General features: G+C 35.4%; 1 protein-coding gene across 1 annotated transcript in view; it reads left to right on the forward strand.

Annotated features, from left to right (window-relative positions):
• Positions 1 to 16,710, forward strand: part of PPFIA1 (PPFI scaffold protein A1) — a 72,093-nt gene that overhangs the window by 35,796 nt on the left and 19,587 nt on the right. The window contains exons 3-17 of the mRNA XM_086613915.1: positions 2,203 to 2,304; positions 2,939 to 3,103; positions 4,007 to 4,081; positions 4,552 to 4,653; positions 4,885 to 5,106; positions 5,920 to 6,066; positions 7,028 to 7,162; positions 7,756 to 7,830; positions 8,251 to 8,334; positions 8,911 to 9,042; positions 10,757 to 10,819; positions 12,091 to 12,170; positions 12,427 to 12,559; positions 13,192 to 13,415; positions 13,797 to 14,031. Coding sequence (XP_086470041.1) covers positions 2,203 to 2,304; positions 2,939 to 3,103; positions 4,007 to 4,081; positions 4,552 to 4,653; positions 4,885 to 5,106; positions 5,920 to 6,066; positions 7,028 to 7,162; positions 7,756 to 7,830; positions 8,251 to 8,334; positions 8,911 to 9,042; positions 10,757 to 10,819; positions 12,091 to 12,170; positions 12,427 to 12,559; positions 13,192 to 13,415; positions 13,797 to 14,031 — 1,974 coding nt within the window. The remainder of the gene's footprint in view (positions 1 to 2,202; positions 2,305 to 2,938; positions 3,104 to 4,006; positions 4,082 to 4,551; positions 4,654 to 4,884; positions 5,107 to 5,919; positions 6,067 to 7,027; positions 7,163 to 7,755; positions 7,831 to 8,250; positions 8,335 to 8,910; positions 9,043 to 10,756; positions 10,820 to 12,090; positions 12,171 to 12,426; positions 12,560 to 13,191; positions 13,416 to 13,796; positions 14,032 to 16,710) is intronic.

Raw genomic sequence — 16,710 nt, forward strand, 5'->3', positions numbered from 1 at the left:
TTGTTTTGTGTATTTAAAAGTTCCAGTAGCTATATTTACAGAAGTTGTTCTTGTAATAAATGTATTTCCAGAGATTTTTACTTGAAAATAATAACCCATTTTTTTTATTTAAGAATGGAATACTGCAGTGAAATATTTATGTAAACATAATTATTAAGTATGTTAGATTTTTTTCTTAGCAATTGAAAAAGAAAAAGAAATTAAGGCTTTTTTTGCAGTCATTTGCTGATTCACTAGGGGGACTACACTGAATTTTTTTTTCCATGAGGAGGTTTTTATTTAGGAAGAGGGATTATGGAGATAGATTCTGAATCTATGGTGGTGATATTACTATCTTTTTCATAGCAACCTTTAAAAGCCTAATATATTAGTAATTCCAAAGGAGTTGACTGTAGGTACATGTTACTCAACAGTATTTTTTTGTCTTTTCAGTCACATGTATGTTTTAGAACAAAGTTTACAAAATTAATCTTGGAATTTGCAGACTATGTCTTTTGACTACATCTGCTTATTTTAGCTGCGTGTTAGAATTTGCAGATGTGCTAGCGTAATTAGTTGATGTGTTCTTTTGTTTTTAAGCGTGTGTTTTCTGTCACTTGGAATTTTACTGCAAAACAGCTCCATCTTAAGCTTTTACATGATATACAGCTACTGTCTATTAAGCAGTATATCTTGCAGGGTTTGGAAAATTTAGAGAAGCAGCATTTGTGCACACAGTGTGTTTCCACAGTATGTTCTTCTCAGCTGGCCGTTTGTCTTGTTCATCTTGTCTTGATCATCTCCGCTTCAGCGGTACTAATCTACTGTTTATTAGACATGACTCTTGTTTATTAGAGTGTTTTCCTTATCTTAGGCGAGAGAAAAGACTACTTTACTGACTAGCGTTTCAGTGTTTTCTTACAGAAGTGCTTCTGAAGTGTTCACTGGCCACTGGAGTGACTAATGTGTATTTATTTTTGCATCCTAAATTGCATTGAGGACCCAAGAGGGTTTTTTATCTGTTTCCTACAAAGCTCTCTTTAAAAGCATGAACTTGTTCACATTCATACTTGCTGTTAATAATAATTTCTAACGGGTTTCAGATTACAACTTCAATTTTGCCAGAATAAGCAAGTAGATAAGTTTAGGCTCAGTGTTCACTTATAAATGTGGTTTGTAGCTGTATCTTTAATTCTATCCAGAGCATGCTCACTGAGTTGATAGAATGTTTAAATGCCTTTTATGTTGAGTATTTTTAGTCAGGCTACTGATAGAGTTGGAAATAGTTTAGGATGTAGTGGCTGTTTCAGATATTCAGTACAATCATGTCTTCCTGAGAGAAACCCAACAATTGAGAAATACGTTATTTAAATTTGACTAATCTCAATGTTTAAAAATGTTCGAATAAATATGCAGTAACTGTTGTGAGTTACCTTAATTCCTGTTCCCTAGCAACTGTTCACTCTATGTACTGTTTTACTTTGGTTCAGTTTGGTGAAAATTTTACTGAAATGGAAGAGAATGCTTTTTGAGGGATTTGAGCCCAAGGACTTGGCTTCTAGAAAACTCTAGTTCAAATCTACTGAGTTTGCTAGCAGGACATAGGGAAAGAGTTGTTTCAGTTCCATTTTGAGAGATTCGAAAGTAGGTATAAATTAAATTCGTAGATGTAGCTTGAGTAGATAAATACCAGTCTGAGTCCTCCAGTGGTGAAGCTTCAAGGATGCTGTATTACTGTGAAGTAACCTGTGTATTCTGGTAGATGCCAAGGTTATGCATTGTGTCTCACAAATAAATACTCACTTGAAATTTGTCATGTTTTGCTGGGTTCTGTTTTTGCTCAGTGATCTGTTTTTTTTTTAGTGTCTCCCTCAGCAGTCACTTAAAAAATAACAAACAACTTTTTGAAACACTAACAAAGTGCATTACAAATAGATTTTTCCCTTTGCTTACCAGGGATACCCCAATTCTGATAATTGCCTTGAGAGACAAATGAGGTCTCAAAAGTGCGGGTCAAACATCTTTTATCTTTACATTTGACAGTGCAACGGTTTTAAGTGTTTGAACTTAAGCCTGCTTAGCATGACTAAGCTAAGCTTAGCTTTATTGGCTTTAGACGTCTGATATGAATACTTCAAGAAATCACGTCGAGTGTTCTTAAGAATCTACTCTTACTATATCCTGATATCTGATGTGCTTATATTTCTGTCTGGTTTGTTTCAGGAATTTGCAGCGCTTACAAAAGAGCTAAATGTATGCAGGGAGCAGCTGCTTGAAAGGGAAGAAGAAATTGCTGAACTGAAAGCAGAAAGGAATAACACGAGGGTTAGTTCCTTGTCTTGGCGTGGAGAAAAACATAGAATGTTGAATTTGAAAAGCTAAAAGTACTTTTTTCCCTGATATTTGCACATGAATTCCCCTCAAAGTGTGAATGTTTGTTGATTAAGAAAGTTTGGAAGCTTATGCACAGCTCCAAATACTGCTGTGCAGAATCAGGAAAAGCTTGTAAGACTGCACCGCTGTCTGTCATTCTGTTGTTAAAGTTTTGTAGTCATACAACGCCCGCCATCAGCGGAACGGAGCGGGTAAGCTGTAGCAATCTGTTCCAGCAGCTTACACAGCTGCCAGCGGAACAGTTGCTCTCCGATTTAGAGCGTTTCCTATGCGTAGCCTGCTGACAGGCTATGCAGTTCCTCAGATTGGTGGCACAACTGAAAAGACCTGGCTAAGCAGAAACTTTGTTTAAAAGCTAGACTGCAAGAGAGAGGTAGGGAGGGCGTTAGCTCTGATATCACTTCTAGCATGGGTGAAATGTTAAAAATGGGTTCTTTTGCTTGATGCAATAGTCGTTGGCTCTCTGATTTGAAGTTTAGAACTCAAAACTCAATGTTTTGGGAGGCAAAGTTTTCTGCAGCTATGTGGAATGGGAATAAACATTGTTCCTTTTTTATTGTTTTAGCTATTACTGGAACATTTAGAGTGTCTTGTCTCCCGGCATGAGCGATCTCTCAGAATGACTGTTGTAAAGAGACAAGCTCAGTCTCCAGCAGGAGTTTCTAGTGAAGTAGAAGTTCTCAAAGCACTAAAATCTTTATTTGAACACCATAAAGCCCTTGATGAAAAGGTAATGGAATACGGTTGCTAATGTCTTCTCATCCTGTGCCTTCTTTCTTTTGTGTTGGATCATGGAGTTGTTCATACTAAAGTTGTAGAAATCAGATTCTCTGAATTTTTCTCTGTATTAAGAGAGCAGCTTTGCTATAACTGCGTTAGTAACTGCCCTCCCAAATTAATACACTACACTAAAGCAAGATGCTGCAGTTTATTCTAGTACTTCACCAACTGTGCTTATGAAAACAAAGCATGATTCAGAGGCAATACATTTGTTGTAGGAATGCATACATTTGCTTACCTGTTTAATATCAGGATTTAGCCTTTTGATTACCTAATACAAGCAATGGACTAGAGAGAACAGGAGGAGAGGAATCTGCTTATGCTGTGGTATAAAATAAAGCTGAATTAAAGGAACTCAGCCCTTTAGTTGTGTCTGATGTTGGCAGCAGGATATGCAAGTGGTAAAGTTTACTGTGAATTTTTCTGTCAACTGATAGTTTGCTTAACTTTTGTGACCCTTGTGTATAAAGTCTGGCAAATTGTTTTAGTAGCATTTTGTCTCTTCTTCCTTGTTGTAAATACGCAAAAGCGTGCACACTCTGTGCCTCACAAAAGGATAGATAAATTCTGGATATGTTTATTTCTTGCCTAAATGTACAGGTGATGTTGAGATATGATTTGCTTGTGACAAAAAAAAAAAAAGCAGCTAGATTTTCAGATATGCTTTGTTTCTCTAGAAGGTTTGTTTTGTGGCCTGGGTTGATATTAGTGTGTTCTCAAGATTAAGCAGGTCTCTAGGTGTAATGAAAATAATATGATTTAATATCTGAAAGGTTAAGGCAGCATGGCAAAAAGTGAAATTGTTTTCTTTTTAATTTGAATGATTTCAAATTATTTCAAATTACCCTTTCAGGTAAGGGAGAGGTTACGAGTAGCACTTGAAAGATGTAGCTTGTTGGAAGAAGAACTAGGTACTACGCATAAAGAGGTAGGTTTCTTTTTTAAAGGAAGTCATCATGTGTGCATTGTAGGTGTTTTAGTCAATATTTGTACGCAGTAATTTATTCAATTGTTAAGGTTCACTTACACTTCTAGGTTTTGATTTTTTTTTTTTCTAAATGAGGTAACTGTAATTTTTAACTTAGTCACTTTGAAAGAGCAGGAAAGAAAAAAAACAAAACAAACCCTGACCCCCCTGCCCATACCTCTCACCCTCCAAACCCAATAGAAAAAACCCAATGAAATAAGAAAAAGAGTTCCTGTGGCTTTAAAATAAGAATTCATGGGTTGCAGTGGTGTAAGTTTTTGAGTGCCTGTGCCATATTTTATTAATACATATCTTATAGTAGAGTCAGTAATTGTTGTTTTGTTCCTTTGCTTTTGCAGCTGTTCCTTATATTATTAGTGAGAAAGGAATTGGCTTGAAACATATGTATATAAACTTTTCTTTTCTTTTAGTTAATGATTCTGAAAGAGCAAAATAATCAGAAGAAAACACTTCCAGATGGGATGCTGGATATGAATCATGAACAAGAAAATACACCAACTACAAACGGGAAGGTACAGCTATTTACTTTTTTAAGCTGATATCTGATTTTTAATCATTAACTATAACATTTTAAGCAATAATAAAAGATTTTGAGTGATGATTTAATTAAAAAGTCTCAGTTACTACAATTTCAATTTTTGCAGTCTATCCAATAATATAATTATCTTCAGGGAGGGATAGGTAACAGTTTGTTTTTCAAATTTCTGTGTAACATGCAAATACCTTTTTTTCCTGTTTTATAGCGATCTTCTGATGGTTCTTTATGCCATGATGAAAACCTTGCTAAAGTGATTGAACTGCAAGACGTCATAGATAAGCAAAACAAAGAGCAGACACAAATGAAAGAACGTCTTACTGCTTTGTCTAGCAGAGTAACAGAGCTGGAAGAAGATCTTGACACAGCTAGAAAAGACTTAATAAAATCTGAAGAAATGAATACAAAGTTACAGAGAGATGTACGAGAGGTGAGGAATAAGCTGTCAAAATTTGGGTAGTCACAAATGCAACTGCTTTATAAAATTTCAGTGTCATTTGGTGCTCAGTTAGACCTTTATGCTTTTGAATGTCTTTGGTTTGATACGTGAGAAGAAAAATGTTTAGAGCATGATGGTGCCATTTTTGTTTAAAAGACCAGTCCCTTAAGAAAATTTGTCTTCAGAATTAATCCATGAATAACTATATATTTCACAATATATTAAATTATAGATTTAGCATTGTGAACTTTACCATGTTCTTGAAAAGGCGCTTGAGCTTGTCATGAATGCTAAACTTATTAATGAAGTTTAATTTTTTTTGGTTTTAAAGATGTATGTGGTTGAGGAGTCACTTTAATTTCAGTGGTGTGATTGACATTTCCTATTACTCATCAATCACTAATCTCTAGGGTCCTATGTATTGCTGTATACTGTGTCCTTATTAAATAGAAAGGGAGCTTAGTTAAATCCAAGAACACTCTCTGACTGTCCCCAGGAAGTAAGGAGTTGCTGTGTTTATGCCATTGAAAAGGTAAGTAGCAGATCTGTGATGTAATGTAGTAAAGACCAGTTGTCTTAAGCATTCACCATTTTTGTTTTTAAAAAAAGTCATTGAACTTGTAAGCCTAAATGAGGCTATTCTTTCTACTTCATTTTTTTTTGCTGAGAGAAATAACGGAGTATATCTGTGGTTTTTTTTTTCCTTTTTAAAATTATTATTTTTGGTTTGTGGGTTTTTCCCCCCAGTTTGATCACTAAATAATTATCTCTTATGTTCTAAATTCTGTCTTGTGTCTTGCGTAGACTATGGCCCAAAAGGAAGACATGGAAGAGAGAATCACAACTCTTGAGAAACGCTACCTCGCTGCACAACGTGAAGCTACATCTGTGCATGACCTCAATGATAAACTTGAAAATGAAATTGCCACTAAAGACTCCATGCATCGACAGGTTGTAATTTGAAATAAGATAAAGTACATTTTGCTCAGAATAAAACTAATGGAAATAATTAATGTTCATACTGTACTAAAACACTTTGCCTTTAGGAAGATTACACCTGTAATGTGCTATTGTTAGTGATTTGTTTTTCAATAACTAGAGGGAGTGCATTGTACAGAATTTTAGGCTGGAAATGAATAAGAGACAGTTTCCTGGAGAGACAAAATGGTTTTGAGCATTTTAGTGCGCTTGATCATGGTGCAGCAGGGCTATTGTCCCTATTAATTGTGGAATTTTAAGTTCTTATATGTGTATCCAAGCATCTGTAGTTTCATGTCTGAGAATTGCTCACTCTAAGCTACAACAGTTTTAAAATTTGTGTAATGTGTAGTTATTTTTATAGCCTGTAATAGAAGTAAACGTTGCCTTACTGCAGAAGGAAATTTGACATATGCTTGACATGAAGTAGTCCAACTTAAAACCAGAAATGATTGTTTATCCGATCACTATCTAACTAGAGGAAGCCAAGCAGCTTGGCTTAGTCAACAAGACAAGTCTCCTTTAGTATAATTTTTAAAAGAAGTTTTGCACACTTTAAATAAATTTTGCAGTAGTATGCATAGTGTTATTTAAAACATGAAAGATTTTTTCCTTGATGTAACTCAGTCTTAGCACAACCTTGACACTGAAAATTCACGACTTGTTCTCTGCTGCTTCCCATAGTGTACCTGTGTTTATTTGGTGATACAGATTGCAGAATACACAAAATTGTCTGCAGAAAAAATTTTGTAGAGAAAAAAGTTCTCATGTAATGATGAAGGAGGGTGCCACATCTTTGGTTATGAAACCAGTTTCGGACAGTTTGTTCTTCATAGGTCCAGTAAAGGCAGTAATCTGTATCCTTACCTTCCTCTTTGATGAAAATGAATTACTATTTTAACACTGAACACTTACTGATCATAATCCTGTGTAGAGTGAAGATAAGAATAGGCAATTGCAAGAACGACTGGAACTAGCTGAGCAAAAGCTGCAGCAGACTCTGAGAAAAGCTGAAACTTTGCCAGAGGTGGAAGCTGAGCTGGCACAGAGAGTTGCAGCACTTTCAAAGGTGAGTCAGTTGGACAGTGTCCTCAAGACTCTCTTTTCTGTTCGTGTCCTGCTATACAAAATCTGTTCTTAGTGTTCGTTTTGTTACATTGTGTTCCTGGTTTTCCTGCAACTCGTTCAGAAAATGTTTCTCCTTGTTTTCTGCATTTTCCCTTCATCTCTCTGAACACACTCTAATTTACTCTTTTTTTCTTGTTCTTTTTTCTTTTTTAAAATTTCTGCTCTTTGGAACTTGAGCAGGTTTTCTCTTAACTCTGTTACATGATGAGAATATCTCTCTGAATTATTTTCGTGCTTTTGATTAAAATTCATTCAATAATAGGCATAAAACTCTTCCAAAAACAAGAACTATTTCTGAAGGAGAAGCCCAAATTTCTTCCACTGTTAACCAAGTGAGAAATGTGGAGAGAGAGAGAGAAGTAATGGTACTCATTAATTATAAGATTTTTAGAAGGCTGCAAATGGAATAATGAAGTCTGAAGAATTATATGTAATAACTAAAAATTAGCTTTTTTGAGTGTGTGTGTGTTTTCTTTCAAGTCTCAGTTTCATTTCTTTCCCTGTTATCTTTCCTGTCCCTAACTGGCTCTGTAGTCTGACCTTTTGTCTCCTGGGAGCTCTGCTGCTAAAGATGCTAAAGTATTGGAACTTACCACCAAGCTTAGGAAGGTAGAATTTGTATATGAGTCCTTGTTCTGCTTGCTGCTTTCTGCTTTGTCATGATTACTAAAAAAGGGTCGTATTGTCTAGGCTAGTGAGGAAAAGCTGAAAATGCACTTTGTTTTTATTTTTAATTTTTTCTTTTTTTAATTCCTGGGGATTTGAATGAACCGCTGCTGCAAGCTCATTTGCAAATAGTAGTTGATTCATAGTACTTGGGGATGAGAGGCTTCATCATTTTATTACTTAACATATGAACTCTTACTGCGTTCTTTTAATGACAGAAAGGCATCTGTTCTGCATTGTGTATTACCATAAATGGCAGTTGTGCAAAGCATGTTAGATATATTATTGTGCTTCAATGTTTCTATGCTTTTGAAACCTTTTTAAAAAAAAAAAATAATTCTAATTTTGTTTTCAAATTGACAGGCTGAGGAAAGACATGGCAATATAGAAGAACGACTGAGACAGATGGAAGCACAGCTAGAAGAAAAGAATCAAGAACTGCAAAGGGTACTGTGCATATTTTTGGCAAAGACACAAAGCCGATCCCCTTCATAGCTGCCTACCATTCAGCAAAGCTGGTTTTATTTCTTATCTCTAAAATAGAAACAGAATTTAGGCTGACTGATAGTTGGAAGATTTCAGCCGCTGTACTACGGCTAGCCTTAAATATCAAGACAAAGCTGGAAGTCTCCAATCAAAGTTTGAAATATGTTTGGAAGTACCTAATTGCTAGTTGTACTTTCTGATGAGGAGACAGATCAAAAACTTGCTGAATTAAGTGACTATGGAAAAATTGGTTCCTAGTTTATAAATAATAGAATTGGTTCTGAAATCTGCTTTTAATTGAAGTGGAAGTCAGGTTTTCAAGCTTCTGATCTTGAATAGTTATTCAAGTCTTAAGTGTCTCTTATACTCCCTTACGCAGTCATGAGGGTACATGCAGTACTCCTTATTCCTTTGGAAAACTCTTTTTAATAAAAAAATATGCATTTGGATTAAAGAAAGCTTACGGTTTATAAAATTTACAATGTCTATAACAATTTCCAGGTTGTAAGTTATTTCGGTAGCTTTTATGTCTTTTAGGCTAGGCAGAGAGAGAAGATGAATGAAGAGCATAATAAACGTTTGTCAGAAACTGTTGATAAGCTCCTGTCTGAATCTAATGAAAGGCTTCAGCTTCATCTCAAGGAAAGAATGGCTGCCTTGGAAGATAAGGTAACAAGTCACATTCCAGCATATACATTAATTAGATGTTCAGCATTCTGTAGTGATTTGTGTATTTTGCAATGTGTCTGTAACTTCAGGGAATACATACTAAATCTTTATTAATAAGTGTTTTTTGCTAAGGCTGTTTTCTGTGGTGGATTTTGCAAAAAAGTTGTTAAAATTCTTTTTTTTTTTTTTGAGTTTGTTCTTGCACATTGTACTAAGTGTTGAGAAGACATCTTTTAAGAAGCTTTATCCTTTCTTAGGTGACTGTGTGAACTGCATAAATAGCCTCATCCAGTGTAATACAGGAAGTCTAAAGAATTAGAACTAGAACTTTGACCTTTTCTGTTCAGATTCTTTTTATTTCCCACTGCTTTTGCCAGTACCAGTTACTCTGACTCATTGTGGGATACTTGCAAGTTGAAACAATCTTGCATTTTCTTCCAAGGTAGATGATTTTGAGACAGATTATATTAATGTAAATAGGCTGTTCCCTGTGTTGTTAACGTTCGTCTCTGAGCTTTCCCTTGTATTCAATTCTTCTCCTAACTTGTGACGTACTTTACTGTTTTTTTCCCCTTCTGCCTTTGGATTGAGGTTCTTACGGATTTTTCTTCCATGCATGTCTTTAAGGGTTCCCTTATTCTGCATCGAACAAAGTAGCAACTTCTAAAGTAGCACTGTGCTTGATGCTGACTTTGAATTGCTTTGTCTTGGATTAAAAAAATACTTAGTTTCTTTTACTGGAGGATGAAATGACCATCTGGGGAAGTATTTCAATAACAGCTGAGTGGCTTTTGTTTTAAAGTTATGGCTATAAAATGCGTCAGTTGCAATGTATAATGATGTATTCAGATTTTAATAAATATTTACTTTCGCTTCTAATCATGTCAACTCAGTTCTCATCCCTAAACCATCAGTCAGGTATCTGACATGTCTTTTCAGTATTCCAGGACTGTGCTCCCCTCAGATCATTACAAAGATTTAGTTTGTTCTTTTCCCTGCTTTTGCACTCTGGGAGCTGAGAGCAGTCAGGTAGTGCAGAACAAATGTAGGTCCTACTGGTTCTCATCCTTTGGGTTAATGATGAAGGTGCTTATTGTCTGACATCTAAGGCCGCAAACTTCCGTCTTGCGGTTTTCAGTTAACATCACTATTTTCAAGATCACCAATTGCTCCTAATACTTCAGAAATTCCTGTTGGGGACTTGGTTATGACATCAGCAAGGTTGCTCTAACAGTCTTTATAAATTCAATTTCCGAGAAGTAGCTGACTGGTTTGGTTTTTGGTTTTTTTTTTGAATGCTTGAATATTGGGGGAGGATGTGCAGTGTGTCTTAGAGTTAACCCTAACTCCTCTTTACCCTCCAAACCCTAACTAATAATGAGGAAAATCTAGTTATCCTTCACTGTAAGTAACAGCTTCCAGAAAAATATTCTTGCTATAGCTTCCAGCTTATTCTTTTATGATAAGTTGGGAGGAAACATGCAGGTTTTAAGACCTTCTTCTGATCACTTGGGCTTTTTTTTTCCCAGAATGATTTGTTTTCATGTATGAAACTTTATTAAATGTTTAAGATCCAAAGAATGGTTTACCTCAAGGAAATGTGTTTAGCAGGACTGTATACTGTTGACTGAAATTTTTTGATACTCATCTTGGTTATGGTTTAAGAGTTGAAAGCTTTTATAAGTAATTTAATTTGAGATATGTTTTATTTTAGAATTCACTTCTTCGAGAAATTGAAAATGCGAAAAAACAAGTAGAGGAACTTCAGCATGAAAAGGTATAATGCACATTTTTTGACATATTATATGGGAAAATAATTGCTGCATTGCTACATAGCAGGACCAGATTCGAATTCCCCTGTGCAACTTTTCATTACCCAGTCTATTTAAAAGTACGGGGCCATTACTGGTCATTTTATGCTATTGTGTGCCTCAGTTTTATGATGATTTTATAGGTAATACATAGGTTTTTTTACTGAAAGACCTAACATACTTCTGAGTATGTAGAGTGGCTGGATATATTGGCCATTTGCCAAAGTTTGAAGATTGCTTAGAGTTTTTATACTGTTGTACATATGACCCTGAATAGTAAAAAGAGAAGAGAAATACTTTTAATGTTGGGTATTTTCCCATAAGTTTTTTCTTAAAGCATTGAGTATCATGAAATGCTTGTTTGATAAATTTTTTTTTTAAAGTTTTGAGAATTGAGGGGCAGGGAGAAAAATACTTGTTAGACTTGGCTGTTCCTTTGCAACAGCAGCTGTCTGGTGCTTTGCTTGTCCTAGAACTGACAAGTTCCCTTCTCGAATAATAATGGTGGGGGCCTTTAATTTCTTTGCATCCTTAAGCAGTGGCAATTGATTTTTGTGGTCATGCTATCTGTTCTGAAATAATAGTTGTTATTGCTTATTAAATCACAGATGTACTGCGTCTCCCCAAATCATTCTAGCAAGTAGCTAGGCCAAATGTAGAGGCTGTGCTTCTCTAGTAAAATAAAGAATGCGTTTAGAATATATTGCAGAATGTGCTTTGAATTTTTGTATGTGTAAGCCAGCGGTTTTCACACAAGGCACAGATGTTCATCATCAGCCACTTTTTATTAGTCTTTCATTGTTTTCTCATTAATCATATTTCTCTGTTGTTAAATCCTGAGTTTCTAGAGCATGTAAAAATGTCCAAGTTTAAAAGTGAATACATTTAGAACCTTTTGTGCACCGAGCTTATAAAATCTTGGGTTTTATTAAATATTATCACTTAATTATACTAAAGTTAGTAATATGTGAATTTTATTTAGTAGTTGCTTTTAAAATATACATTGTGATTAGAGTCACAGTGTAGAGAGGCAATAGAATTATTCTTGGATGCCCTTTTGTGATGGTGCTGTATTGTGTGAAGCAAAAATCACTTTTATGTTTTATGTTATTGAAGGGTATGTTTTAAAATCTGTTATGTCTGAGTTTCGTAGAAATTAAAAAGTTAGTTTATAAATCAGTATTTGACACTGGATTTTTTTTTAGCATATTTTTATGTATTTTATCTATATTTACAGGATCAACTTGTATTAAATGTTGAAGCATTAAGGGCTGAAAATGACCAAGTGAGACTCAGAGCCACATCACTTCATCATAGGTACTAGTACTTAATTGTAGTTCATTTTTTTTAATTTAATTGAAGTCACTTTGCTAAATGTAGTTTTGTCTATTATAACTAAAAATACTTTAGTCAGAGCTATAAAGCTCATTCATTATAGAGGATATAAAACAGTTTTTATAATGTTTAAAAAGAATTTGCACTGATGGGACAGTAGGAATGATTTGGGTGGGTTTTTTGGTTTGTTTCCCCCTTCGCCATACCTTCATAAGGATAAAATGTTTCTTTGTTCTAGCCGACCGGATTTCAGATACCCTATGACATCTTCATCTGCGGCTGACAGTCATACAGACTCCTATGGCACCTCGTCAGTGTTAAGGCGTCCCCAGAAGGGACGTTTGGCAGCTCTCAGAGATGAACCTTCAAAGGTAATGGAATTCTGAAATTAAAAAGAAAATAAAACTTTGCAACAAAATAGATTAAATGAGGCTAATCTGTCGCAAAGAGTTTTTGGAATAGGAGTACATAGCAATAAACAGCTATATGTATCCTGTTTTGCTAACTAATGCACAGCTGCTAGTCTTTTTAATTGTTAATGAATAATTGCAAAACTATTATTTTGAAGTCCAGTTTGTTCTAAGTACGATAAGCCTGTAAAATGTAATTTGAAACAGTCCTACTTTTGTGTCTATACACTAATCTGACATGTTTAGTCCATTTCAGGACACAAGTTCTCATTACATAAAGCTGATTCCAAAATTCTCATTGGATTTGATAGCAAAATACTACTGTAATTTAGAGTGTATGTAGCCAAGATACGTGATGTTTTAATTTATTCAATGGGGCTGTCCATTTTTAAATTTCACTTAACTGTAAGATGCAATGTGTTCTACATTATAGCTTTATTTTTTTACATTTTTCTAAACATTGCTGTCTTGGTGGATGCATTCAGCATGTAAGTGGGCTTTTTTAAAAATTATTTTGAACATCTTGAAAAACAGTGGAAACGTCATGTGTTTCTCATTTGAGTTTGGTGGTTTTTTTTAATTAATTCTCTTAGGTTCAAACTCTGAACGAGCAGGACTGGGAGCGAGCCCAGCAAGCAAGCGTATTGGCAAATGTGGCACAAGCATTTGAAAGTGATGTTGATGTGTCTGATGTTGAGGATGATAGGGAGACTATATTCAGTTCAGTTGATCTGCTGTCACCAAGTGGTCAGGCTGATGCTCAGACTTTGGCTATGATGCTTCAAGAACAGTTGGATGCAATCAACAAAGAGATTAGGTAAGGTCTATCTGCTGTTAAAGTTTGATAAAAATGAGTTTCTGTGACACTAGAAATCCTTTTTGTGTGATTACTCAGAAAATGGTGGTTGCCCGTTCAGTTTCTTGGTGGGAGGGCTGACAGAAGTAACTAGTTTCCTAGGTACTCTTTTCTGTTTTTTTGTCTTCAGTCCCGTTTATGGAAGGGGTTGTGTATGACTGGTTTGACAGAAACACCTGCATGGTGGTAACAGCAGTAGTGTTTCCCACTTTTTTCAAATTGGATTAGAAGATTTTTCAGTGTGGCTGTTTTGCTGCTACTTTCTAATGCCTGCGTCAGCCATTCTGTTTATATGGTACTTGTTTGAATGTTGAAAGTTCCTTTGAAACTTTTTTCTTTTAGACTCATACAAGAAGAAAAGGAAAACACAGAGCAGCGTGCAGAGGAGATTGAAAGCAGAGTGGGTAGTGGAAGTTTGGATGCCCATGGCCGATTTCGGTCCATGAGCTCCATTCCTCCTCCCTATGCAAGTGGTTCACTTGCTGGTTCTTCCCCACCTGGCAGTGGCCGTTCCACCCCAAGGCGGATTCCACATAGTCCAGCTCGGGAAGTGGACAGACTAGGTATCATGACACTGGTAAGTAGCTATTAACTGTAATTTTTTCAGAAGAGTGTTCCTTCTCTCTAGGAAATGGGTTGTTTGATTTCCCCTTCCTCTCTTACTCGGCTGTATTTTTGCTTTCTCTAGGTTTTTCTACTTTTTGCTTCTTTTCAACTTCTACAGAAAGTGTAAGATACAGTCATAATGATTAGGAAAGACGTTCAGAAACTCAAGTCTATTATTTGGTCAACATTTCATGCCTAAATATTCTGTCTGTTTTTATGGTCTTTCTTCTGACTCCTCTTCCTAGAAGAAATAATGTTTTCTTTTCAAGCCCTGGTACAGCAACCAGTTTCTTCCTCTGGTTTAAACTTTATTTTTAGCAGTCCACTATTCCACTAAATACTCAGCTAAAAAGTGACTTGCCTATATTGCATTGATCTTGAAGACTGGAGGTATCACAGCTATTTTAGTGAGCTCTAGTGTCTTGATTTAGCCAATTAAGACTGGCAGGTAAAAGAAGTTCTGTTTAGTAGCTAGTGAAGTGTAGCTTGGGCTTAGCAGTTCAGTGACTAGAGAAAGATGAATCCATTCTTTTGATAGTCATATGACTTCCTGGTAAAATGAATCCTTCTAGGAGCTGCTTTATGCATGTAAATCTATTTGTAAAAACAAGATACAAGTTTTCCACTTCCTTGTTTTCACATAAACATTAAGCAAACCTAACAGGTTCTCATATTTGGAGTACCTTTCACTAAGGAGCATCTTGAATGCAGGTATTTATTTGCAAGCACTCTCAGGAAAAGCTCTTGCTCTAACTTAGCTCTATATACATTACATTACTTTGTTTCCAGAATTGCACGTGCATTTGGAAACTGTACTTACTAGTTGTACATGCAACACTATTATACTTTATTGTCTTGAATTATTGCACTTGTATTATGCCTATACTGTACCCATCAGTAGACAAGGAATGCTATCCATCTCTGCAAGAGCAGGTGGACTGTAAATGACTGACTTGGCTCATTTAGGTCTCTTGTAGGAGTGTTAAAAACCAAGTATTTCAGCTAACAACTTTTACTGACTTTTTAAAATGAATGTGTATGTATACCAAAAAGTCTATTTTTGTTCATAAAAAGGAATCGTTTTGCCTTTCTAGCTCTATCGATATAGCCAGGGTCAAGCACGCTTCTTGTACAGAAACTAACAAATTTCAAAATGTAGAGTACTTTATATTCTAACTTTTTACAGTAATAAGTAGTTAAGCTAAATACTTCTCTTACAGAAAAATATATACAAATATAAGTAGCTAGATCAGAAGAATGTGTTTTATGTTAAAATCTAATGTAACCGTACAAAAATAAACTGTAATTAAGTTCACTTTAGGTCGTAAAAATTGTGACTCAGAGGCACTTGATCCATTGTTTGCAGTTGCATTTGTCTGACATTTTAGTACCTGGCAACTGATTTGTGAAAGCATGAAAACAAGAAGCTGTACTTCTATAATTAAAGAACAAAGCTTTCTAGAAACTTTTAGAACAGCTGTTATGAATTATCAGACTGAGTGAGTTCTTGTGGGTTTTTTCTGATGTTTTAATAGAAAGTTGCATTAGTTTAAGCATGATGGCAATGTTAGCTTCATGCTAACTGCAGCAGTGATTAGGCAGTTCAGCATCAACATGATAAGCTGTGAAACGTATTGCTGTCTTGAACAGTTCTTGTGGACAGTTTTCATTCCATATGGTAAATGTTTTCATTTTTGTGGGTTATTGGATTTAACGTATGAACGATCCAGCAAGTTTAAAATGATTCTGCTGCGCTTTATCGAAGAGCTAGATGATCTTTAAAGGTCCCTTTCAACCCAAACCCTTCTGTGTTTTTATGAACTTATGATTTATTAATATAATACTCTTATGGTCAGATCGAACAAAACTTTACATATTAATGCTGCATAGTTTGTGTGAATTCTAAGTAAAAGAATGATTAAAAGTTGTGATTTGTGGGAGGGAAACAACACACAACTTCCCCTCTGAACTTCAAAGGGGAGTAACTTTATTTTTTACTACAGTTTTTTGAAATAATTTGTCACTAAATACAATGATAGTTATTAAACAGATTATCTCAATTATTGACTTTTGTCAGCATCAGGCTGAATAACTTGGTAACTTGTTTATGTAACTCAGAGTTGCTGCCTTGCTCTGTGCACTGGCAGAGGTGGGAAGTACCTAGGGACTGAGATATACAGGCTTCTGGAGTGGATGCGAGGATGAAATAAAACCAGGAGTAGACTCCTACTCAAGAATTCCAGTGCTTTAAACTTAGTATGCTACCGTATAGAAATTAGCTATAGTTGGCACTCCATCTTTCACAGTTATTAAAATATGGCTGCTTTTTATGCTGTGTAGGAAACCAAGGAGTTGGCTAAGCTGTGAGAAGGGACTAGTGCAGACAACCTATTAAGCCTGCTGTGGCTACCATGTAGGTTATGTAGTTCAAGTCAAGTCCTTGACATATGACATGTGACTGGAAATCCTCTCGCTCTTTAAGGGCGATACCTTATGCCCCCATGTACTTTACTGTTTTTCTTGCTGAAGATAATGCACATTTTGTGTGCTAATACACGTACCAATACATTGAAATATCTACAATAGTTTTGTAGATAACCAGCTAGAAGTCTTGATTTTTATTTTTTTTTCTTCCTTTCCTCTCTTCAGG

Source organism: Tauraco erythrolophus, chromosome 6 (assembly GCF_009769465.1).
Source record: "Tauraco erythrolophus isolate bTauEry1 chromosome 6, bTauEry1.pri, whole genome shotgun sequence".
Lineage (NCBI taxonomy): Eukaryota > Metazoa > Chordata > Aves > Musophagiformes > Musophagidae > Tauraco > Tauraco erythrolophus.